Source organism: Amblyomma maculatum, chromosome 4, assembly GCF_055883805.1.
Source record: "Amblyomma maculatum isolate TAMU_Amacu chromosome 4, ASM5588380v1, whole genome shotgun sequence".
Lineage (NCBI taxonomy): Eukaryota > Metazoa > Arthropoda > Arachnida > Ixodida > Ixodidae > Amblyomma > Amblyomma maculatum.
The window spans coordinates 127,216,473-127,242,502 of record NC_139347.1 but is presented as its reverse complement, the minus strand read 5'-3'; the positions used below and the strand labels follow the sequence as shown (position 1 = coordinate 127,242,502).

The 26,030-nt window shown below is 49.0% G+C and overlaps 1 protein-coding gene across 2 annotated transcripts; it reads left to right on the top strand.

Moving 5' to 3' along the window:
• The first annotated feature begins 18,300 nt into the window (after nt 1–18,300).
• LOC146192345 (uncharacterized) lies at nt 18,301–23,962 on the top strand. 2 transcript variants are annotated; one of them, XM_084602447.1, is made up of 5 exons: nt 18,301–18,494; nt 18,664–18,817; nt 18,908–19,070; nt 20,879–21,307; nt 23,536–23,962. In XM_084602447.1, the coding sequence occupies exons 1-3, from the start codon at nt 18,319–18,321 to the stop codon at nt 19,016–19,018; spliced, it is 441 nt and encodes a 146-aa protein (XP_084458573.1). In that variant the 5' UTR covers nt 18,301–18,318; the 3' UTR covers nt 19,019–19,070; nt 20,879–21,307; nt 23,536–23,962. The 2 variants fall into 2 exon arrangements, with proteins under 2 accessions (XP_084458573.1, XP_084458574.1); XM_084602448.1 differs by lacking the exon at nt 20,879–21,307.
• The last annotated feature ends 2,068 nt before the right edge of the window (nt 23,963–26,030 follow it).

Genomic DNA, 26,030 nt, shown 5'->3' with positions numbered 1-26,030 from the left:
CTCTGTGAGAAAATAAATTCTTAGCAGGAAATTGCGCTGTTGTGGCTTCAGCGGGAATATTATTTGGAGAGAGGGCAATAGATATTGCAAAAAGATCAAGATATGTTCAATGCAGAAACCTTCGGGCTGCACCTTATGCCTCACAACCGAGGAAAAACAAATTAGAATAGTTGTGGCGCGTATGAAAAGGGTTTAGTTTAAGGCATATAGTGGCCCGCCTCACGCCACCCGTTTCGTGATCGGGAGCTGCCCGCTCCTTCCGCGGTAGCGATAAACCGAGTCAGCGTCGATGAGATGAACAAATTCGGTGTTATAGGCTATTTACAGGAAATTGTTTACACTACGACATTGGCACGTGGGCCAATTGCTACTAGCGATACACAACTGTAGTCGCACATTGAAGGCCGGGGAGACTAAAACGCATGCCATCCTTACGAGTCGTACTGCACTCGAACGCTTCTGCAGGTCCCGGTGTCCAGCGGCAGTGCGCTCGCTTATATAGCCTTGAAAACCGCTGGCACCTAGATTGTATCTAGAAGCAGCACTTGACGGTGGCCGGAGAGATCCAATCAGCGAGCGCGCTGATAACCCGCTTCAAATCTGCCGCGGCGCGAAGGCGATTCGCCGCAAGGGGACTGGCGTCAGGTTGCCTGGGATTTCTCAGCTCCGTGAGTGAAAGAAACATGAATCAGCAACGATGCTTCTCTGCAATGCCCGCTGTCTTGTGAAGCGGCACTGAAGATTGCAAAGAGGGTGTTAGCAGGAGAAGCTTGACGTCCGGTTGAGCGGAACCCAGGCACAGTAGAACCCCCGCCATCAGACAATGCTAAGGGAAGACGAGCTGCTTCCACGTGGCTTGGATGCTGGGCGCGCTCGTTCGCCATGTACTCCCAGCTACACGTCCAGTGTCCAGGCGCCAGGTAGCTCCGCGCGCCTTGTGTTCGAGTTCCAAGCTAGGGCCTCTGCCCAGAGCCGCGTCGCAAAGATGCTTCAACCAGCTTCGCACGGGCCGCTCCAATGCCCTTGCTTCTGGCTAGAGGTCATGAGTAGTCGTTATGCAGCGTTAACAACTGACCGACAACAGGCCACGCACGACACGAACAGTATCCTCTGTCATTCGTCAAACACCAGACAAAGTCATAATTCAAAGTAAATAAATTGCTGTCCCCTTTTTGTTCAAACGACAATTGTCGGATGTAGTACACAAGGTTCAAACCCACTTGCTCACAATAACGGCACTAGGAACAATTAGTAATTAGCAATAATAATGAAAATAGACCGCTTGAAATCATTTCGGCTGTGAGCTCACAACTCAGGAAACAAGGAGGTCATTTGTTTTTGCCTCACTGTAGGAACTAGCAGTTCATGAAATAACGAGCCGCGAAACGCTCGTCGGACGGAGGTGGCTATGTCTCGAATGCATGACGTTACTTGTCCAAGTCAACAAGCAGCAAAAATTGGCTGTGATTTAGCTTCGGCTAGGTCTGTAGCTGGGGTCAAGTGGATGCAGCAAGCACAGAACCGGGTTAAGCGGAGAAATATGGGAGATGCCTTCGCCCTGCAGTGGGTATAGTCAGGCTGATGATGATGAGGAGGAGGTCTGTAGCTAGTGAAATCTATGATGTAGCAATAAATTTATATTTCAAGCAATATTAACACGTGCATTAGAGCTAGAAGAAGAAGGAGCGAAATGGGACGAAGTAGAAGACGTTGAAGTGGCCGCCCGTTCTTGTTGCCCGCGTTCCTGACTCGGCTCTCCCAGTGCCCTCGTTCAGCGTTTACAGCAATTATTTAGTGTAACAACCGTTACACATCTGGTGGAGTCATGCTGGGTATACGCTTCCCGACCTGCGCGCGTCTACGAGATAAGAACACGGAGCTCACACCGGTTCATCAGCGCCCTAGCCGCCGTCTCCGCGGCCAGTCACCTGAATTCGGACCTCTCACCACCCCGACGAGGACGACGCAGCCTCGGCCGCCGGCCCCACCGGAAACGGCCACAGATAGTGCGTCCCCGGCGCCCATCCTCTACCACACGCCGCGAACACCGCCATCTTTTCACGGCGATGTATGCGAAGATGCGGAGGACTGGCTGAACACCTTTGAGCGGGTCGCCCGCTACAACGGCTGGACCGACGATCGTAAGCTCCATAACGTGTTTTTTGCGCTTGAAGACTCCGCTAGGACATGGTTTGAGAACCACGAGAGCAACCTGTCCACCTGGGAGACATTTCGCAGAAATCACCTAGCTACTTTCCCCAACGCAGACCGCAGGGAGAAAGCGGAAGCTGCGCTTCACTCCCACAACCAGCGCACCAACGAAAGCGTCCGCATGTATATGGAGGACATGACGCGCCTCTTCAAGCGTACTGACCCCTCCATGGTCGAGGCGACAAAGCTTCGCCACCTCATGCGCGGGGTTAAGCAGGAGCTTTTCGCCGGGCTGGTGCGCAGTCCACCGCGTACTGTTGCCGAATTCCTCACTGAAGCGACCACCATGGAGGCGACGCTCCTGCAACGAGCCCAGCAATACAATCGAGATGTAAGCACCCTTGGGCCCGCTATTTCTTCGATGCCGCTAGGGACTGACTTGGCCGTTTTATTTGACCTAATCAGGTCGATCATCAGGGAGGTATTAAAAGCCCTCCAGCTGTCTCCCAGCACGCCGTCTGTTACATCGCTATCTCAAGTCGTCCGGAACGACGTGCGCCTGGCATCGCAGCAGCAACAAGTCTCTGAGATTCCTAGACAGACTGAGGTCAGACCTACATATGCAGCTGTCCTCTGTCACGTGCCAGCGCCAGTCTACGACGTGAATACCGCCACTCAAGCAGTGCAGCAGCCTGGTCTTCCCCGTGTGCCTGCTCGACCAGTCTGTCAGCGGGCACGGAAATGTGATGTGTGGCGTACACCGGACAGGCGGGTCATCTTTACAGGGCCTGCCCATATCGCCGAGTGGGCCTGCGTGGTTTCGCGCCCGACGATCCTTGCCCACAAAACGGCGAACGACCATTCGAAATCGAAGCTCACCTGTCGGCTCGCCAGAGGCCTGGAAAATACAGCCGTTATGACTCTAGATCATCGTCTCCTCGGCATTAACGTTCCCCAAGTCCTCGCCGAGACGCCGGCAATCCTGAGCGGCGTTCTCCCAGTCCAGGTCGGGAAAACTAATTCCAGCGGTCTCCGGAGGCAAGGCTGCTGCTGTCGGGAAAACCGAAGATCCTCCGTCGCCGATACGCCGAAACGCTGACTTCTTACAAGGGCAGGGTATACCGACAGCATCCGACGTGCTACCTCTGATCTGTGTGTTACAATTGACGGTACTGAAGCTGTCGCTTTACTTGATACTGGGGCAGATTATTCGGTGATGAGCCATGCCTTCGCCCAGGACTTGAGCAAAGCTTTGATCCGTGGTTGGGCCCTAGCATTCTCACGGCTGGAGGTCACCTCATTAGCCCGGGCGGAAGGTGCACAGCACGAATCAGCATCCGCGGTTTCGTCTACGTCGGCGAATTCGTCGTTTTGCGCGAGTGTTCGAGGAATTTGATCCTGGGCCTTGACTTTCTACTGGCAAACGGTGCTGTGATCGACTTACACGAGGCGCGAGTCATATTTTCGACAATGCAAGCCTTGGCGCACAGTGACGCAGAAGACCCAGGAGTCAACGCTCTGCGTATTGTCGAAGACGACGTAATGCTGCCACCACGGTCCAGTGTGCTGGTGGTAGTTAGGAACGACTGGTTTCACGACTACGAAGGTAGGATGGACAGTAACCCTTCGCTGTTGCTCGAGAAGGGAGTGGCTATTGCGCGCGGTCTTGTCGATCTGAATGACGGCTGTGCGACAGTTCTCCTGACGAATTTCACCAATGAAATTCAACACCTCGCGAAGAGAACGGCTGTCGCCTTCCTCCACAATGTAGATGGGTTGCCTAATCTGTGTCCCGTGGAGATGAATCTTCATGACGATGCCGCAGCACACAACACCCTTCAGAAGGTTAAAATCAACCCGGATTTGTCACCTCATCAAAAGAATCTTTTATCGTCCCTGCTACTTGATTTTAAAGATTGTTTCGCGGCGAGCTCGAAGGTCGGACGTACGCCGGTAGCCAAGTATCGCATCGTCATCGATTCAGCCACGCCACCAGTTTGTCAGCGTCCATACCGTGTTTCGCCTAAACAGCGGGAGGCTATTAGAGTGCAAGTCGATGAAATGTTTGCAGACGATGTTATACAGCCGTCAACAAGTGCGTGGGCGTCGCTGGTCGTCCTGGTGAAAAAGAAAGACGACACGTTACGATTCTGCATTGATTACAGGAAACTGAATCAGGTTACTAAAAAGGACGTGTACCCGCTACCCAGGATCGATGATGCGCTTGACCGACTCCGAGACGCCAGGTTCTTCTCTTCCTTAGATCTAAAAACCGGGTGTTAGCAGATCGAGGTGGACGAGCGAGACCGCGAGTAAACAGCTTTCGTGACGCCCGACGGTCTGTACGAATTTAAGGTGCTCCCGTTTGGGCTCGTTTCTGCGCCGGCCACGTTCCAACACATGATGGGCACTGTTTTAGCTGGTCTGAAGTGGCAGTCATGCCTTGTGTACCTGAACGACGTGGTCATCTTTTCGTCTAGTTTCGAACAACACTTGCAGTGATTGCGCATTTCCTTCAAGCTCTCCAGTCTGCGCAATTAACTATCAAGCCAGAGAAATGTCATTTCGCCTTCGAGGAGCTCCGTTTCTTGGGACATGTGGTCAGCGCACAAGGTGTTCTCCCAGATCCCGAAAAGACTTCCGCTGTCTCCAGTTTCCCGCGCCCAACCAACAAGGAGACCCTCCGACGTTTTCTGGGCCTCTTCTCCTATTACCGCCGCTTTGTTAAATATTTTTCTCGACTAACTGAGCCATTGAAAGCCTTGACTCGAGGTGACACACTCTTTTTATGGGGAAGTGCCCAAGACGAAGCCTTCAAGAAACTCCGTCGCCGCCTGCAAAGTCCACCGATACTGGCTCATTTTGACGAGAATGCAGACACAGATATCTACACTGATGCTAACAATGTCGGCTTCGGAGCGATCCTCACACAGTGGCAGGATGGTGCAGAACGAGTCGTCGCCTACGCGAGCCGTACACTTTCTCGTCCGAAAAGGAACTATTCGACAACAGAAAAAGAGTGTCTTGCAGTCATCTGGGCCCTGAGTAAGTTCCGGCCGTACATCTACGGGCGACCATTTCGTGTTGTCAGTGGTCATCACTCGCTATGCTGGCTAGCCAGCATTAAAGATCCTTCTGGGCGGTTGGCCAGGTGGAGCCTCCGGTTACAGGAGTGCGACATGACAGTCGTCTATAAGTCGGGCCGGCAGCTCCAAGACGCAGACTGTTTATCACAAGCACCCGTGGAACCGGCTACACAAGACATCACCGATGATTGTCCTATATCCTTTGTGCCGTCAGCATCTCTCGTATAGCGCAACTTCAACGGACCGACTCTGAGTTGTCGCCACTCATTGAGTACCTGGAGAGTATTATTGCTAGTGTACCCCGTTTGTTTCCTCGTGGGCTGCGGTCCTTCACTTTGCGGCGTGGAGTGCTCTACAAGCGCAACTTTGACAGCACCAGGGAGACGTTTCGGCTTGTGGTGCCATCCCAGTTACGGCCGGAAATCTTGAGCGCTTGTCATGATGAACCATCCGCCGGCCACTTAGGGATCAGTCGCACACTGGCAAAGATTCGACTGCCCAATTTGCTACCATCAGTGCGTAAATACGTAGCAACATGTCGTGAATGCCAATGGCGCTAATCTCCTCTGAGATCAGCTGGCTTTCTGAAGCCCATAGCACAACCAAAGACTCCATTTCAGCAAATTGGCATAGACCTACTCGGCCCTTTTCCGAAGTCGTCCACTGGAAAACGGTGGATTGTGGTCGCGACGGATTACTTGACGCGGTACGCTGAAACTGCGCCACTTGCAAGCGGTACTGCCGCTGAAGTCGCAGAATTCTTTGTCTACGACATAGTCCTGCGTCATGGGGCTCCTGCAGCTATCGTTACGGACCGTGGAGCTGCATTTACGGCTCGCTTCACTCAGGCTGTACTGTAGCTCACGCACACCAGCCATAGACGTACAACAGCCGACCACCCACACACAAATGGCTTGGTGGAACGCCTCAACAGGACCTTGACCGGCATGTTTTCCATGTATGTTGATGCCGAGCACAAAACATGGGACCAAATTCTTCCGTACGCAACGTCCGCGTATAATACCGCGCAACAAGAAACGACGCGGTTCACTCCGTTTGAATTAGTCTTCGGTCGCCACGTAACCACCCCCCTGGATGCTATGCCACCCCTGGTCCTCCCTGATATATATTATGGTGAGGCTACCAAAAAAAAAACAAATTAATGTGCCTCTGCTCGTGCCATTAGGTAAAGCGGGCTCCTCCCTGACAGTGAGACTAAACTTGACATCGATGTCGCAACTTATGTTCAGCGCGCGGAAGAAGCGCGGTAAGTGGCCAGACAGCGTATTCACCGCCAGCAGCAGATCGATGCCGACCGCTACAACCTTGGACGCCGCTACGTTACAACCCGGGCGACTATGTGTGGATCTGGACGCCCGTTCGTCGCCGCGGACTGTCCGAAAAGTTACTGCGCGCTACGCCGCTACTTCGGCCCTTACCTTGTTGTCCGCCGTCTCAGCGACGTAACGTATGAAGTTGTACCAGCCTCGCCGGCTCATTCATCGCACAACGGCAAGCGCAGTGATGTTATGCATGTAGTGCGAATGAAGCCCTACTACGAGCGAACCTCCGACTGACTTTAAGGCTGCATGTAGTCTGCCCCGTGATGCCAGACTATTGGTGTAACTCTTCAACGCTTTTTCTTCCCGCTCTTCTGTCTGACAGTAACACCGCATCGGGGCGACGCTCCAGAGGAGGGGGAAGTGACACGTGCATTAGAGCTAGAAGAAGAAGGAGCGAAATGGGACGAAGTAGAAGACGTTGAAGTGCCCGCCCGTTCCTGTTGCCCGCGATCCTGACTCAGCTCTCCCGGTGCCCTCGTTGAGCGGTTACAGCAATTCTTTAGTGTAACAACGGTTACAATATATACAATTCCAATTTGTTATATGAGAAGAGCTTCAATATTATCACCATGAAAGAGACTGCTACTGGGCTTTTCGCAGTAAATGAAATTAAATATTAAAATCAAATTAAAAATACTCCAAACGAGAAATCCTCATCTCGATGACTGAGGGCACAATGAGGACTCACGGAATAGCTTCTTTAGGCCTTATAAATATCTGCACGGAATTTATTATAGTATTTTTGCTTAGACAGTATTGCTATGTAAACCTCTGTGTGTTTATATACACGATGAAAGCCACCTGGATGTTGTGCCCGGGTAAACCACCTGGATTCCGCACAAATATACATCAAGCTTCTCCTGTTAACACCCCCTTTGCAAGACCTGGCTGTGCTCCGCCAGGACCTATATCGCTAGCCATATAAGACTAACCTCCTTGAAACGGGTTGACAACCATGGGTCTGCTTTTTCTCATTTGGAAGGATTGCATGTAAATCTACCACACCACGGAAGCTTGCCCCCCCCTTCAACCTTCTCTTTGAAATCTCGCAGCCCAAAGGCGTATCACGAGCATGGATCTGGAAGGTGGTAGCCATAGTGGGCAGGTGACGTGACGAGGTGCTCTCTGCACGTGAGGAGACCGCATGGTGGTCGAGATGGAAACATGCTGCTAAATATTGGGCAGTTTCGTTGCCATGCCATACACGTGTCTCCCGTTCTTCATGTCCTCTACTTTGTTTCGTCTTTATGGCATCCTTGTATTGGCGGACAGGTCGAACAGTAGCTTGGGATGTGTAGCTAGAGTGAACAAATTTATAGGGGACATTTGCAGCCGAGATTTCTAGTGCATGCATGTGGTAGCAATCGCACTGAGATTGGCCAAAATAACAAACTTTATGAACAGAAAGAAGCACAAAGTAAGTATTTCAACGAATGTTTCTGAAATCGCCGCACCTAGCGGCCTCCTGTGAAAGCTCTGACAAAACCGGATATCACGTTATTTTCACTCTCCTCCCTCATGCCTCTTCCTCCGCGGCACTCATGAAGCGCACGGACGGACGTGCCTCTTCTTTCTTTCTTTCTTTCTTTTTTTTTATAAAGTGCAAAGCGCCCTGTACCTGCTGCTCGTGTTGCTACGGGACATCGGACACGGCGCAAAACCTTAAACCACGCTGCAAACAATTAATCCTTCTTTGCCAGCGCGTAAACAATTGTTCGCATTACGCGCCCTCCGTACGCGTCCCCGTCGACCTCCTTCGTCTGTAGCAATCCACACTCCGCATCATTGTGCACGGTGCGACGCGCGGTAACCGACACGCGCGCCGACACTGAGCGTAGTCGTTCAATCAAGTTCATGTGCGGGGGCGGCGGCGGCGGCGGGGCTGCGGTACCATCACGTTGCTGAGGGTAAATGTGACGTCACACCAGCCGGCTCACAGTCGGGGGAGCGCTGCCTCTGACCCGGCGGCCGCTCAGAAAACATCAAATGTACAGCCTTCCGCTCAAAACTAGCCCGAATTGTGTGTCTGTACTAGTGTAATTGTGTCTTAAAAACGCAGTTGTGGGGCCTTCTCTATATATTTGGATATATCACCCTCCCATATGCAAGGAAAGGCCCGAATTGGTAGCTCCTGCCCAATGTAAACTCAGGTAACCCTTTGCCCAGTATAAGCGCGCGGCAATTTCAGTTGGCAGCGCCATGCTCATAATGTTTTGCTTACAACGCAAATGCTCGAGTAGACGACGGATTTCTGGTGAACGAGGCCTATATCGCTATCGCGTTAAAAAAATGTGCTACCGGAATGACGCTGCCGCGTAAAGATTCTGGATGATGGCTAGCATGGAGGCTGTTATAATGATGTTGGAAAAGTGCACAAGTTGAGGATAGTGCAGCAAAAGGAAGCTTGTGGGCGACTACTGCTAAATGCCGAAACGGACCGAAAGCGTTGCCATTAAGGCTGCTTTAAAGAAGCTACGGACACATGTGGCTCAAACTGTTGTGATCCTGGCGGTTTCTAAATCTGCCCTTCCTTTAAAGATTACGGTGTGGGTTACCTATTCATGAGTGGCCCAATACTATCTGCACTTCGTGCATAATCTGCCTAGCAAAAGGCTTTCAATGCGTTTTCAATGGATACCCTCACACAGGTGTTTTCGGCTACGAGGTGGCGGAAAGCCTAGCCGCAAAGCGCTCCCACGACATCAATTATGAAGAGTTGCTCAAAACACTAATATGCTCAGTCTTCAAGAATTTTATTTCGTTTTGGAGTTCGCCCTATCAAGCCGCGCGTGACCACAAGCCTGAAAAGAAACCAATTAAGCCGCTCGCAACCTCTCCGCTAGCGTTAAACGTGTGCTTTGTGTTACGGTGAGGAGTGTGTTGTCCGCTTCCCTCAAGCAAAAAAGGATTCCACCATACTTAACTTCAGAACATTGTTTATTAGCGCGGAAACCGGTTTTGTAAAAAGGAGGTTGCACGTCGTCTATTATAGGTTTCCTACAACACTCACATCACATCTAGATACTCACTGTTACGTGCACTTGTGTGTATATATGTGCCCGACTTGTGGACATTAATTAATATATTAAGTGGTGTTCGGCGGAGCTGTACAGTAATGAATATTTATCAGCAGAGACCACATAGAAAACAACACCTCGGCGTGGCGATCGGCTTGATGATGCGAACAGCTGAAATGTCAGCTACCCAGCGGTACCCCTTCGATCACTTGTTTCCTCTCAAGAATTAGACGAAGGTTCGAGATCAGCCCAGAGCGAAGATAAATGCACCATGTCACTATGACTAGTGGCAAGAGGCAGCAAAACATGATGCCCGTGCATGGATAAAAAAAATTGTTTCCCACACCCCTCAAACCCCCCCTAGCTTACCGCGGCCGCTAGCCGCCAATGCACAAGTACATATGTTGCCATCTGCACCTTTGCATTAGCGGCCGCAGTAAGCGGTCACATATTATATCCAACACAGAAGTTTCGTAGTGGAGGGCTACTACTATACGAATATACGTATACGCGTATAATAAACAGGCGTTTTCGTACCCATTCTCAAGCCTGGGTTAAAGCCACCGAAGCCGGGGTATTAGCCCGTGCTTCCGCCTAGCGCAGCCGCGTAACGCCATAGCCGCTGCGCTCACTTCGATGGCATTTTCTTTTCCGTAGTGGAGTGCCACAGATGTTTGCTTTACGAGTACGAGTATGGCACACGAGCGTTTTTGTACCCGTTCTCCAACGTAGGTTACAGCCACCAAAGCCGGGATATTAGCCCGTGCATCCGCATAGCGCATCCGCGCAACGCCAAAGCCGCTGCGCTCACCTCGGTGACATATTTTCCGTAGTGGAGTCCTACGGATGTATTCACTTTACGTGCACCAATATAGCACACGGGCGCTTTTGTACCACCCCTCCTCCAACCGGGATAGCAGCCACCGGGGCCGGGTAATTAGCCCGTGAATCCTCCCAACGCAGCAGCATCACGCCTTAGCCACTGCGCCACCTCGGTGGTTGTCATTCACAAGATGGAAGCCTGCTGATATATTTTTGCTCTTCTGCTGTAATATTATCAGATTTTGCATGCTTTTTCTCCTTTTGGAAGGATTACATGTAAATCTATCACACCGCGGAAAGCTTGCACCCCCACCCCCAACTCCCCACCCCCGCCCCGATCTTCTCTTTGAAATCTCGCAGCCCAAAGATGTATCACGAGCATGGATCTGGAAGGTGGTAGCTATAGTGGGCAGGTGACGTGACGAGGTACTCTCTGCACGTGAGGAGACCGCATGGTGGTCGAGATCGAAAGATGCTGCTAAAGATTGGGCAGTTTCGTTGCCATGCCATACACGTGCCTCCCGTTCTTCATGTCCTCTACTTTGTTTCGTCTTTATGGCATCCTTGTATTGGCGGACAGGTCGAACAGTAGCTTGGGATGTGTAGCTAGAGTAAACAAATTTATAGGGGACATTTGCAGCTGAGATTTCTAGCGCATGCATGTGGTAGCAATCGCACTGAGATTGGCCAAAATAACAAACTTTATGAACAGAAATAAGCGCAAAGTATTTCAACGAATGCTTCTGAAATCGCGGCACCTAGCGGCCTCCTGTGAAAGCTCTGACAAAACCGGATATCATGTTATTTTCACTCTCCTCCCTCATGCCTCTTCCTCCGCGGCACGCATGAAGCGCACGGACGGACGTGCCTGTTCTTTCTTTCTTTCTTTTTTTTTTTATAAAGTGCAAAGCGCCCTGTACCTGCTGCTCGTGTTGCTACGGGACATCGGACTCGGCCCGAAACCTTAAACCACGCTGCACACAATTCATCCTTCTTTGCCAGAGCGCAAACAATTGTTCGCAATACGCGCCCTCCGTACGCGTCCCCGTCGACCTCCTTCGTCTGTAGCATTCCACACTCCGCATCATTGTGCATGGTGCGACGCGCGGTAACCGACACGCGCGCCGACACTGAGCGTAGCCGTTCAATCAACTTCATGTGCGGGGGCAGCGGCGGCGGCGGGGCTGCGGTACCATCACGTTGCTGAGGGTAAATGTGACGTCACACCAGCCGGCTCACAGTCGGGGGAGCGCTGCCTCGGAACCGGCGGCAGCTCAGAAAACATCAAATGTACAGCCTTCCGCTCAAAACTAGCCCGAATTGTGTGTCTGTACTAGTGTAATTGTGTCTTAAAAACGCAGTTGTGGGGCCTTCTCTATATATTTGGATATATCACCCTCCCATATGCAAGGAAAGGCCCGAATTGGTAGCTCCTGCCCAACGTAAAATCAGTTAACCCTTTGCCCAGTATAAGCGCGCGGCAATTTCAGTTGCCAGCGCCATGCTCGTAATGTTTTGCTTACAACGCAAATGCCCGAGTCGACGCCGGATTTTTGGTGAACGGGCCCTATATCGCTATCGCGTTAAAAAATGTGCTACCAGAATGACGCTGCCGCGGAAAGATTCTGGATGATGGCTAGCATGGAGGCTGTTATAATGATGTTTGAAAAATGCACAAGTTGAGGATAGTGCAGCAAAAGGAAGCTTGTGGGCGACTACTATGCCGAAATGTACCGAAACAACGACCGAAAGCGTTGCCATTAAGGCTGCTTTAAAGAAGCTACGGACACATGTGGCTCAAACTGTTGTGATCCTGGCGGTTTCTAAATCTGCCCTTCCTTCAAAGATTACAGTGTGGGTTACCTATTCATGAGTGGTCCAATACTATCTGCATTTCGTGCATAATCTGCATAGCAAAAGGCTTTCAATGCGTTTTCAATGGATACCCTCACACAGGTGTCATCGGCTACGAGGTGGCGGAAAGCCTAGCCGCAAAGCGCTCCCACGACATCAATCATGAAGAGTTGCTCAAAACACTAATATGCTCTTCAGAGAAGCAGTATTCAAGTATTTTATTTCGTTTTGGAGTTCGCCCTATCAAGCCGCGCGTGACCACAAGCATGAAAAGAATCCAGTTAAGCCGCTCGCAACATCTCCGCTAGCGTTCCACGTGTGCTTTGAGTCAGAGTAAAGTACGGTGAGGAGTGTGTTGTCCGCTTCCCTCAAGCAAAAAAGGATTCCACCATACTTAACTTCCGAACATTGTTTATTAGCGCGGAAACCGGTTTTGTAAAAAGGAGGTTGCACATCGTCTATTGTAATTTTCCTCCAATACTCACATCACATCTAGATACTCAATGTTACGTGCACTTGTGTGTATATATGTGCCCGACTTGTGGACATTAATTAATATATTAATTGGTGTTCGGTGGAGCGGTACAGTAATGAATATTTATCAGCAGAGACCACATAGAAAACAACACCTCGGCGCGGCGATCGGCTTGATGATGCGAACAGCTGAAATGTCAGCTACCCAGCGGTATCCCTTCGATCACTTGTTTCCTCTCAAGAATTAGACAAAGGTTCGAGATCAGCCCAGAGCGAAGATAAATGCACCATGTCACTATGACTAGTGGCAAGAGGCAGCAAAACATGATACCCGTGCATGGATAAAAAAAATTGTTTCCACACCCCTCAAACCCCCCCCCCCCCCTAGCTTACCGCGGCCGCTAGCCGCCAATGCACAAGTACATAAGTTGCAATCTGCACCTTTGCATTAGCGGCCGCAGTAAGCGGTCACATATTATATCCCACACAGAAGTTTCGTAGTGGAGGGCTACTACTATACGAATATACGTATACGCGTATAGTAAACAGGCGTTTTCGTACCCATTTTCCAACCTGGGTTACAGCCACCGAAGCCGGTGTATTAGCCCGTGCTTCCGCCTAGCGCAGCCGCGTAACGCCATAGCCGCTGCGCTCACATCGATGGCATTTTCTTTTCCGTAGTGGAGTGCCACAGATATGTTTGCTTTACGAGTAGCAGTATGGCACACGGGCGTTTTTGTACCCATTCTCCAACGTAGGTTACAGCCACCAAAGCCGGGGTATTAGCCCGTGCATCCGCCTAGCGCAGCCGCGCAACGCCAAAGCCGCTGCGCTCACTACGGTGTCATATTTTCCGTAGTGGAGTCCTACGGATGTATTCACTTTACGTGCACCAATATAGCACACGGGCGCTTTTGTACCACCCCTCCTCCAACCGGGATAGCAGCCACCGAGGCCGGGTAATTAGCCCGTGAATCCTCCCAACGCAGCAGCATCACGCCTTAGCCACTGCGCCTCCTCGGTGGTAGTCATTCACAAGATGGAAGGCTGCTGATATGTTTTTGCTCTTCTGCTGTATAATTATCAGATTTTGCATGCTTTTTCTCCTTTTGGAAGGATTACATGTAAATCTATCACACCGCGGAAAGCTTGCATCCCCCCCAACGTCCCCACCCCCGCCCCGACCTTCTCTTTGAAATCTCGCAGCCCAAAGGTGTATCACGAGCATGGATCTGGAAGGTGGTAGCTATAGTGGGCAGGTGACGTGACGAGGTACTCTCTGCACGTGAGGAGACCGCATGGTGGTCGAGATCGAAAGATGCTGCTAAAGATTGGGCAGTTTCGTTGCCATGTCATACACGTGTCTCCCGTTCTTCATGTCCTCTACTTTGTTTCGCCTTTATGGCATCCTTGTTTTGGCGGACAGGTCGAACAGTAGCTTGTGATGTGTAGCTAGAGTGAACAAATTTATAGGGGACATTTGCAGCCGAGATTCCTAGCGCATGCATGTGGTAGCAATCGCACTGAGATTGGCCAAAATAACAAAATTTATGAACAGAAATAAGCGCAAAGTAAGTATTTCAACGAATGTTTCTGAAATCGCCGCACCTAGCGGCCTCCTGTGAAAGCTCTGACAAAACCGGATATCACGTTATTTAAACTCTCCTCCCTCATGCCTCTTCTTCCGCGGCACACATGAAGCGCACGGACGGACGTGCCTCTTCTTTCTTTCTTTTTTTTATAAAGTGCAAAGCGCCCTGGACCTGCTGCTCGTGTTGCTACGGGAAATCGGACTCGGCCCGAAACCTTAAACCACGGTGCCCACAATTCATCCTTCTTTGCCAGCGCGCAAACAATTGTTCGCAATACGCGCCCTCCGTACGCATCCCCGTGGACCTCCTTCGTCTGTAGCATTCCACACTCCGCATCATTGTGCACGGTGCGACGCGCGGTAACCGACACGCGCGCCGACACTGAGCGTAGCCGTTCAATCAACTTATGTGCGGGGGCGGCGGCGGCGGCGAGGCTGCGGTACCATCGCGTTGCTGAGGGTAAATGTGACGTCACACCAGCCGGCTCACAGTCGGGAAAGTGCTGCCTCTGACCCGGCGGCTGCTCAGAAAACATCAAATGTACAGCCTTCCGCTCAAAACTAGCCCGAATTCTGTGTCTGCACTAGTGTAATTGTGTCTTAAAAACGGAGTTGTGGGGCCTTCCCTACTGAAAAAGCAAAAGTTCTACGGGGCAATAACCTCATAAATTCTCATTTATTCGCATAGAGTCTCATACGGTGCACATCATTATCATAAAATATCGTACATAATTTTTGATAATGTACAAGAAACTATGAGAACTTATGCAATTATATGCGACTTATGCCTGATTTCTTATGTGAATTGAGTGAGATTCTGCGAGAAAATGTGAGGTTATTGCCTCTTAGTTTTTTCAGTAGGGTTCTCTATATATTTGGATATATCACCCTCCCATATGCAAGGAAAGGCCCGAATTGGTAGCTCCTGCCCAACGTAAAATCAGTTAACCCTTTACCCAGTATAAGCGCGCGGCAATTTCAGTTGCCAGCGCCATGCTCGTAATGTTTTGCTTACAACGCAAATGCCCGAGTCGACGCCGGATTTCTGGTGAACGGGGCCTATATCGCTATCGCGTTAAAAAAATGTGCTACCGGAATGACGCTGCCGCGTAAAGATTCTGGATGATGGCTAGCATGGAGGCTGTTATAATGATGTTTGAAAAATGCTCAAGTTGAGGATAGTGCAGCAAAAGGAAGCTTGTGGGCGACTACTGCTACATGTCGAAATGTACCGAAACAACGACCGAAAGCGTTGCCATTAAGGCTGCTTTAAAGAAGCTACGGACACATGTGGCTCAAACTGTTGTGATCCTGGCGGTTTCTAAATCTGCCCTTCCTTCAAAGATTACAGTGTGGGTTACCTATTCATGAGTGGTCCAATACTATCTGCACTTCGTGCATAATCTGCATAGCAAAAGGCTTTCAATGCGTTTTCAATGGATACCCTCACACAGGTGTCATCGGCAACGAGGTGGCGGAAAGCCTAGCCGCAAAGCGCTCCCACGACATCAATCATGAAGAGTTGCTCAAAACACTAATATGCTCTTCAGAGAAGCAGTATTCAAGTATTTTATTTCGTTTTGGAGTTCTCCCTATCAAGCCGCGCGTGACCACAAGCATGAAAAGAATCCAGTTAAGCCGCTCGCAACATCTCCGCTAGCGTTCCACGTGTGCTTTGAGTCAGAGTAAAGTACGGTGAGGAGTGTGTTGTCCGCTTCCCTCAAGCAAAAAAGGATTCCACCATACTTAACTTCCGAACATTGTTTATTAGCGCGGAAACAGGTTTTGTAAAAAGGAGGTTGCACGTCGTCTATTATAGTTTTCCTACAACACTCACATCACATCTAGATACTCACTGTTACGTGCACTTGTGTGTATATATGTGCCCGACTTGTGGACATTAGTTAATATATTAAGTGGTGTTCGGTGGAGCTGTACAGTAATGAATATTTATCAGCAGAGACCACATAGAAAACAACACCTCGGCGTGGCGATCGGCTTGATGATGCGAACAGCTGAAATGTCAGCTACCCAGCGGTATCCCTTCGATCACTTGTTTCCTCTCAAGAATTAGACAAAGGTTCGAGATCAGCCCAGAGCGAAGATAAATGCACCATGTCACTATGACTAGTGGCAAGAGGCAGCAAAACATGATGCCCGTGCATTTATAAAAAAATTGTTTCCCACACCCCTCGAACCCCCCCTAGCTTACCGCGGCCGCTAGCTGCCAATGCACAAGTACATATGTTGCCATCTGCACCTTTGCATTAGCGGCCGCAGTAAGCGGTCACATATTATATCCCACACAGAAGTTTCGTAGTGGAGGGCTACTACTATACGAATATACGTATACGCGTATAGTAAACAGGCGTTTTCGTACCCATTCTCCAACCTGGGTTACAGCCACCGAAGCCGGGGTATTAGCCCGTGCTTCCGACTAGCGCAGCCGCGTAACGCCATAGCCGCTGCGCTCACTTCGATGGCATTTTCTTTTCCGTAGTGGAGTGCCACAGATATGTTTGCTTTACGAGTAGCAGTATGGCACACGGGCGTTTTTGTACCCATTCTCCAACGTAGGTTACAGCCACCAAAGCCGGGGTATTAGCCCGTGCATCCGCCTAGCGCAGCCGCGCAACGCCAAAGCCGCTGCGCTCAATTCGGTGACATATTTTCCGTAGTGGAGTCCTACGGATGTATTCACTTTACGTGCACCAATATAGCACACGGGCGCTTTTGTACCACCCCTCCTCCAACCGGGATAGCAGCCACCGAGGCCGGGTAATTAGCCCGTGAATCCTCCCAACGCAGCAGCATCACGCCTTAGCCACTGCGCCTCCTCGGTGGTTGTCATTCACAAGATGGAAGGCTGCTGATATGTTTTTGCTCTTCTGCTGTATAATTATCAGATTTTGCATGCTTTTTCTCCTTTTGGAAGGGTTACATGTAAATCTATCACACCGCGGAAAGCTTGCACCCCCACCCCCAACTCCCCACCCCCGCCCCGACCTTCTCTTTGAAATCTCTCAGCCCAAAGGTGTATCACGAGCATGGATCTGGAAGGTGGTAGCTTTAGTGGGCAGGTGACGTGACGAGGTACTCTCTGCACGTGAGGAGACCGCATGGTGGTCGAGATCGAAAGATGCTGCTAAATATTGGGCAGTTTCGTTGCCATGCCATACACGTGTCTCCTGTTCTTCATGTCCTCTACTTTGTTTCGTCTTTATGGCATCCTTGTATTGGCGGACAGTTCGAACAGTAGCTTGGGATGTGTAGCTAGAGTGAACAAATTTATAGGGGACATTTGCAGCCGAGATTTCTAGCGCATGCATGTGGTAGCAATCGCACTGAGATTGTCCAAAATAACAAACTTTATGAACAGAAAGAAGCGCAAAGTAAGTATTTCAACGAATGTTTCTGAAATCGCCGCACCTAGCGGCTTCCTGTGAAAGCTCTGACAAAACCGGATATCACGTTATTTTCACTCTCCTCCCTCATGCCTCTTCCTCCGCGGCACTCATGAAGCGCACGGACGGACGTGCCTCTTCTTTCTTTCTTTCTTTCTTTCTTTCTTTTTTTTTATGAAGTGCAAAGCGCCCTGGACCTGCTGCTCGTGTTGCTACGGGACATCGGACTCGGCCCGAAACCTTAAAGGGCCCATGAAAAGCTTGAAGCCGTGCTTAAGAAAGGCGCACGAGCGGTCGGCGTGCCTTCGCTAGTCAGCAAAGCGCAAAAAAAATTTAGGCTAACATCTTTAATAGCGCAGATATTCCATATTAAAAATGACGCTCCTCCTCTCCCGTCACTGTAGCCCTCAACTCATACACGCCGATGCGCCGGCCAAAAAAAAAAGAAAATGTCCGGGCCGACGCCCCGCCCATAATGCGTCACGAAGTGACGCCACCGACTCTCGGTTTGTTTACTTCCGGTCGTGCTCCGATTTCTTCCCCTTCGTGTTTGCGGCGGTTCGCGTGTCGGTCGCCATGGATCGCATGGATCCCGAGCTCGAAGCGAGGCTGCGTGAAGCCGCTGCCGAGTTGGACTTTGATCCATATGATTATACTCCGTTTCGTGATCCGCTAGACAGCGACGACAGCAGCACGCCATCGACTGGCCCTTCTGAACCACCCGCTGGCAACGGAGACGACGGCCTACCATGGTGCGTTCCGTGGCGCACGCGCCACTGCACATAAGTTATTACAACTTTCTTATTTCACGAAATGCCATTTCGTGCTTGCTTCGCGGCCTTTACACATTTTACTTATGCGCAGGTGCCGCTGCGGCCGCTGCGAAAACATGCCCACACCTGAAGATGTGTGCTGCCGCAGCATGCCGGAGGTGCTGGTGGTGTGCCAGCAGGACGGCGGCTGCATTACGATCCACCCAGCGTTCCGTGTGCCTAACGCCCGAAGTCCTTCGGGCTGTGCACATTGCGCTAGAGGAGGAGGGAGCGAACATCGATGGAGACGGAGATGTAAACAAGTAGGTAGTGCGGAAGCGTCAGGTGACAGATTCGCATTATTTTTTTTTGTGTGTGTATGATCCGTTTACAGCAAAGCGTGTTATTTTCAGGCAGCACCGCTTCATAGCCTGCCGCCTGTTTACCAAGTGGATTTGGGGCAGGCTGGGCGAAGGCAACAGGGTGGCCCTGCCAGCCTGCGTCGTTTGCCGGATTCGGCGTGAATTTCCGTCGGCGAGCTACGTGGGATTCAGGCACCCTCCCCTTTAATCTCAGGTGATTGTCGTTTCACTGCATGCTGTATTCTAAACTTTATCACGTGTGCCAGGCGCACTGCTTCGAGTGGTGCATGGAAGTGCGTTTATTTTTAAGGTGGAAAAATAGAGAATGCTATTTTATGAACGCCAAATTATGCACTGCGTCAAGTGTCTGTTTTGTGGCTCTGTTTAAGAACAGACATCTCATTCCTCTAAAGTGCCAGAACTTGTAGATATCGAAGCAAGAAAGGTGTAGAACTGTTAGTGAAAAATAAAGCCTGGAAAGAAAATTCAAATCCTAGTAAAAAAAAGATACACATCCAAAAACAATCCAGAATGGAGGACAATGCTGAGCATTGCCAAGTCTGCTTGAGCACATGCTTCCAAGCATCTACCATAAGCATTCATTTATTTGGAATGGAATTTTATAGAAAAAAAAAATTAAAATCGAAACACAGAATGCTTGTGCCGAGGCAGCACAAGCATTCTGTGTTTTGATTGATACCGAGTGTGTGAGTGCTCAATACTGACACAATGAAATGAGTGCTTGAAGGTTTGTTTATTGGTACTCCTAGTAGTGAATACATGACAACAAATCGCAGAATACATCCATTCCAGCAGTGGAGTAATACAGGTGAAGCACAGATCAAACCACAACTCTTGTTCCTGGATTTGCTGATCTGAATTATTAATTTGAATTTGTTTACAGTCTAATACGCTTGCAGAGTGTTACATTTCTTATCTCCAAGCTGCAGTAATAGCTGGTCCCTTTCAGGTGTGTTTGCCAAAGTGTAGGGGCAGCGCTGCATATTTTCAAAACGTTGTGCAGGTTCAACCGTCCTTGAACCAAATTTCATGAGCGTTAGCCATTGGCCGCAGTCACAGTTGCTGCTGCCACTTCGACCTTGGCTCGCTTGCACCCTTGCTCAGCTTTTTGGCAATGGGCTAGACTGGCTTCTCTTTGTTCAATGGTCTCGGCAGGCTGTCTGGCACGGTTGCAACCTCCGTCTATAGTGAGGTGGCGTATGTGCATGGTGTATTTCCGTAAGTTTAATGAAGGGGAAGGAGTAGATGAAGCATTAAGACGATGATCATTGTAGCGCACGAAAATGTCTTGCAATTAGAAATTGATGGAGGCGATGTTTACTGTACAGAGGAGAGTGTGTTGTAGTTTTACTACGAGGTGTGATAGGTTGTGGCAATAGCATAGTGCTCTCATGTCTAAGCTATAAAGATGACATTGTTTGCTGCACAGCGTGAGAGTTCAAAGTCAACATTGCATTCACTTTGAGGTTTGTGCACGGGAGAAGTAGAGCGAATGCTCTAAAAGCCTTATTTTAGCTGTCTCGGCTATCACCAGCTGTCATGCCTCGACATAATCCCCTATTTTTTGATTATCAGCTGTATCTAACTGTGCATTATATCGCTCTCCTTTCACAGTGAATATATGTACACAAATTCTGCCAGCTAAGGTAGCCAATGCTTCTCATTTTGTGGCCTGTACCGCAGGAATCACTTAGTTGGGCTGGGAGACCTTGTCATTGCCTGTTCTAATATTTATCCCTCTGGCATTTTATAGAGCGAGGAGCTTCTTTCATAATTCATTCATTTGGCACTGTTGATAAGGATGTTTTTCACTTGTTCTCTTGCAATTTCTGGGGCCTGAACTTTGTCGACAGCTTGGCTTGTTATCTTGCTTCCTTGAGATCTGTGAATATGTTTCTAGTTTTTACTGTCGCTTTTCTATCCGCATATCTCTTCTTCTGTGGCTTCTTTTCATGGTCGCTTTTTCCAGTGTTGGTGTTTACATTTTATTCATCTGTGCAGGATAGTCAAAGGAAAACGAAAGGCAGTATAGAACAGAGCACCAGATAGAAGGAGCAGAACTGAAGAATTTACAGCTTTGCAGAAAAAGACCACGATGAAATTTGCAAGGAGAGAAGAAGGGAGCACTTATCCAAGGGGAAGAGGTCACCTGCCTTGGGGCAGAGCATTCCGACCAGTTACGTGGGTGTGTGATGGTGGGCTGTCGGCTTTGACGGTTCCAAGCGGCCTCCACTGGCTTCTGCTTTGGTTATGTGGGCTGAGGCATTCCCCGTCTACGGTACGAGCAATGCACTTTGCAACAAACTCTCATGCTGTGCAGTAAGCATCATTCTCTTCATCAAGTTCAAACTACAACATACTGTTCAGCTGTGCGGCAAACATTGTGATCTTCATGAAGTACCATCTGCACCACTCCTTCATTTAACCTGGGTAAATATGGCATACACGTACGCCATCTGGACGAGTGCGGCCGAGGTTTGCTAGCGTAATGTGGGACCAATTTAAGCAGTGTGACATAATTCGCAGTGCTTTCACATTACTGCACCTAAGCAGAATTGAGTGCACTCGTGCAATTTCTTTTGGAGGGGGGGGGGGGAGGGAGCAGTTCTTTTCACTGCACTAGAGTATGCAGGTTGTGCCACAAATTTTTCTCAAAGTTGGCAAATCCCATGAATCCTTGCAGCTCATTAACCTATTTGTAATTTTTTAGCATATGTAATACCTTTCCTGCAGTTTTGGTCTGTTTTATATTGTCACAAACCCTGCCTTAACGATTAACAGAGGCGCGGGATCCACTTTACGGTTACCCATCGTCCCTCTATGAGGTTTGAGAACACAGTTAAAAGTTAGGCCGGTCAACCAGTGAAGTGCGTGTGTTGGTGTGTGATCAAGGAATAAATTTATGCGTCACTTTTTTAACACACAATGGCAACATATATAGGTAGTAGTCCAAATTACACTGCATAAAAAAAATTAATAAAACACCAGGACATGATAGTAATAAAAAACGACTCAATAAATGACAAGAGAAAAAACCGACAATGAGCATAAGCTGCGATAAAGAAGACTATAAAATAACAAAGCAAGTATTCCAGAGATAGTAAGTAAGGGCGAGAGTTACACAAAAACACAGCGTAAAATACTAAGCCAGGTCAAGGTTTAAACAAAGGCAAAAAGAATATTCAATTAACCGACAGTCTGTAACAAAACGGATTCTCACAGCCTTCTTATCTAATGAGGTATCGTAATCGCAGAGTTGGCCGGTAGCGGCGGCCATACAGGGAGTGGGGACGACAAGTTGGTCGTGGGCTCGGTGAAAAAAACAAGACACTTTCCTGGAGCAAGCAGCCACGAGAGTAAACGTTTTTGTATAGCAGGCCATCACATAGGCATAGGCAAAACTGGCTGTTCGAGGTTGGGTCTTGAGCAGCAGCTAAGAACGACTCCAGATGCTGATCGGTGTGTTCCTCGGTTCAAAAGGTATGAGTATTTGGAAATCTGAGATAAAGCAGTGACGTAATGATCAAAGTTGTCCGCGTCGCATTCCGTCGTGGCAGGTGGCAACCAGGAGAGGCAGTCTCCATCTGCGTGCCGTCGGCCACTTTTGTATGAAATGCTGTAGTCGTATTCTTGCAAGTGAAGTGCCCAGCGGGCTAGGCGACTAGACGGATCACAGAGATTGAGTAGCCAGCATAGGGAATGGTGATCGGTTACTACTACGAAAGGCTCTCCGTACAGGTAGCAGCGAAACCGCTGCACGGCGAAAACAACCGCGAGACATTCCTGCTCGGTGATGGTGTAGTTGTGCTCAGTCTTGCTTAGAGTCCGACTGGCGTAAGCAATCACATGTTCACAGTCGTCATAGCGCTAAACGAGGACAGCACTGAGGCCTATGCCACTTGCGTCCGTGTGCACTGAAGTTGGAGCAGAAGGGTTGAAATGCTGTACGATAGGATGTGATGTTAGGAGGAACCTCAGTTGTCGGAAAGGATGAGTCGCATTACCTCGCCGACTTGAACTTGTGCAGTGTGCAAAATGGCTCCATTCTGCACAGCTAGTACACTGCAAGTCATGTACTTTGCGCTGTAGCCTGGCGAGTCACAGCGACCATCCCCTGCCAGGTCTGTTGTTGTCCCTACAAGCTCACTAGCAAGTTCTGCTTGCCTTTGCTGAAAAAGCTGCAAAGAAGGAGATGTTCAATTTAGAGGCTACAAACTTTCAGTCATGTGGTTGCCTTAATGCATATTAGGATGAGGGGGGCAGGTTTCAAATGCCGCATTGTTTTTCACTTTTCTCACAGCACATTTACTAAAAAAAAATATTGCAAAAATTATGCCTTCAATACTAGAGCATGCAGCTGGTCTATTAAACATGTAGCCAAAGGCAACAGAGAAGTGCAGTAGCAGGTGCATTGCACTGCAATGCCTCCGCTGTTGCATATATGCTGCATTTTATGTTTTATATGTTGCATTGTAGCTTGAAGTTGTTGTCATGAAAGGATGCAACATATAGTTATCGAGTTAATGACATACTTTGACTTGAATGTTGTATGAGAGATATCCTTATTGTCAAACCTCATTTCTGGCAGGTAGCAAGTATGCCCGTTGGTAGTTGTAGTAGGTCCTCTCTGTGATGCCTTGCACCCCAATGGATTGCAGGAACCAAAGAACTGAAGCTATACCGCAGCCAGAGAACAAGATGCCTGCAGCCAGAAGGACATTTCTTGCTGCTTTTCCTTCAACCAGTGGTTGGCTTTTCCAGAGGAAAGAATGTTGCAGTGAGCATGTCCCCTTCACAGTCACAAGGCTTCCCGCTATGCTAAAGTAAAGGGTTCTTGTTTGCCCGCACATTGTTCATGTCTCAAGAAGCTGCCGCAGGCAACCCTCGAACACAAGGAATTTTCGCTCTTTGTAGAGGGGTTCCTCAATCGCTGACTGGGCCGTTTCATCCTGATGGTCGCTGAAAAAGAAGTGCAGTGATGTCAGCAATTGGTGCCATGTAATTGTTAATATTATGAACTAATACGTAGCAGCCGTGGATGTTCATCTCGGAATGTCTTGGCTGTAAAATGTGCTAAATAAAGCTGGTGTCAAAGTTTATAGTAGGTATGCATTTTTCTTTTCATTCTATCAACAGGGAACAGAAAAATGCCATGGCAAATTAGGTACACTTTAGGGCTACGCAACATATATTTTTTTCACAACAGAATCAAATATCCTTGTGCATCTTAGTGACTTGTTCAAATATTTGTGCAAAATTAAACTTCAAAGTGCATGTGATGGCTCCGTAGTAGCTCTAAAGACAGCACTAATGTACACTAGGCAGACACAGCATGACCATATTGTGTAAGGAAAAATTGCCTTTTGCTACCTGACACAACTGTGAATATCCTAACACCACGTCCGAGATTAGTGGTGTGCAAGGTATGTATGAGGCATGGTCTCTATAGACTCATCAAGGCAATATTTGTTGACCCCTTGTGAGTATTACCACATCCTTAATCATGTCAAGCCATGCATGAGAGTTATGAACGCTATCATTCGAATGGACTGTGTCACAGGCAGAGGTGGGCAACCTCATGAGGTTTCGACCTCATGAGGTCGACCTCAACCTCAAAATGACCTCAACCTCACGGAGTGAGGTGAGGTTGAGGCGAGGTCGGTGACAGCTCGAAATTTTTTGAGTGAGGTCACGAAATTGGACCTCAACCTCACGTGTGAGTTTGAGGTTGAGTGAGGTCGTCATTGTGTGAGGTCGAAATTGTGAGGTCCAGGCTTTTTGCTGTTGCCGCGGCTTTCTTCGAAGAGCGCCCCTTTTGACGCGGAGCTCGAGCGTACTGCCGCGGTGTGCCCGCCGACTCTCGGTGTTTGGTTACCCCCCAATCGGACGACCGGATGCGGCAGCCCCTGCCCAGCTTTCGGCATTCCACCGTAATGTCCGCAGCCCGAGACCGCTTCCCTCTGGTCTACATGGAAGGAGATATATTTTTTTTTTACTTCACGAACTCCTCATGCCCCCCGCCAGCCACCCCCGTTTCCTCTGACTTGTTTGTGCCGATGCTTGCGGCAGGCTCAAACACCCAGGAGCGCGCAAAGCACATAACTCACGTTGACCTGCGGTGCTTCTGTCGGAGGGCGCAAAGAAAGCAGCAAACTAAAAAGCGAAGCAAATTGTCTTTGCGCAGACGGCGCGGAGCAGAACTGTGTCTTGTGCATGCCCGTTTCCAGGCGCTATAACGGCTGCTGCCTTACATACGATAAAGGACCCTGCTGTAGATTACACGGAAACTTAACAGAAAATGGTGCAGCGAAATTGTTAGGGGACGTGATACTGACATAAAAAACAAACATGAACAAACCAGAAAAACCGGCACAATACCATCTGGGCATTTTATCGAAGTCCTCCCTTTCGAACTGTACGTCATCGTTCTATATTTCGGTCCTGTAAATTTATATTCTTGTATTTTCCAGAACAACCTCTCTTTGGTCTTGTGCACCTTGTTTCTTATACCGATTCACAGGTGACCCCGAGCAACTGCAATGGGATGAAATGGACGGCACATCTTATAAGACGCAACTGGTATACAGGAAAACGCATGCGCATGTTAACCATTTGCCGAGATAGAAAATACAAAAAAATCTATGGGGCTTGTATGCAGTCAAGCGCAATGAAAAAAGAATGATTTCGCTCCGCTAAGGCCCTTTATTTCTCTCTCAAATTCTATTGAAATCAAGCAATGCAGGATGAAGGAGGAGAGTAAGGGATTCTTAACTTCATAATATCAGGTTTTTCTTGAAATCTCTTATTCAGGCGCAGAAAAAAAAAAAAGAGAACAGCGTTCTCCTACATGTTTTTATGAGCTAGAAAGTATTGAGATGGTTTCCGGCTTTACATTTTGGTGTCTAAATGGACGAATTGGTGTGGCGAACTGAACGTGTCTGTTTTGTGCTCCCGTCTGCTTGAGACGGACAAATCAATCGGATAGAAATTTTTGTGGCCAGATGTCGGAATAATTTTTTCAGATATTTGTTTTTTTCTTTAAAAGATCAATTTTAATGTACGTGATGTGAAGCCAATTACATGCTAGCACTGAGGAATGCCGTCTCAAACCTTCTATAAGCTCTCGGAAGCGCAGTTCTCTTCTGTTTTTAGT

Coding starts and splice junctions, on each gene's coding strand:
- LOC146192345 (XM_084602448.1), top strand. CDS start 18,319: ATGGATCGCATGGATCCCGAGCTCGAAGCGAGGCTGCGTGAAGCCGCT. Junction 18,495..18,663: donor GGAGACGACGGCCTACCATG/GTGCGTTCCGTG, acceptor GTGCTGCCGCAG/CATGCCGGAGGTGCTGGTGG. Junction 18,818..18,907: donor GGAGACGGAGATGTAAACAA/GTAGGTAGTGCG, acceptor TGTTATTTTCAG/GCAGCACCGCTTCATAGCCT.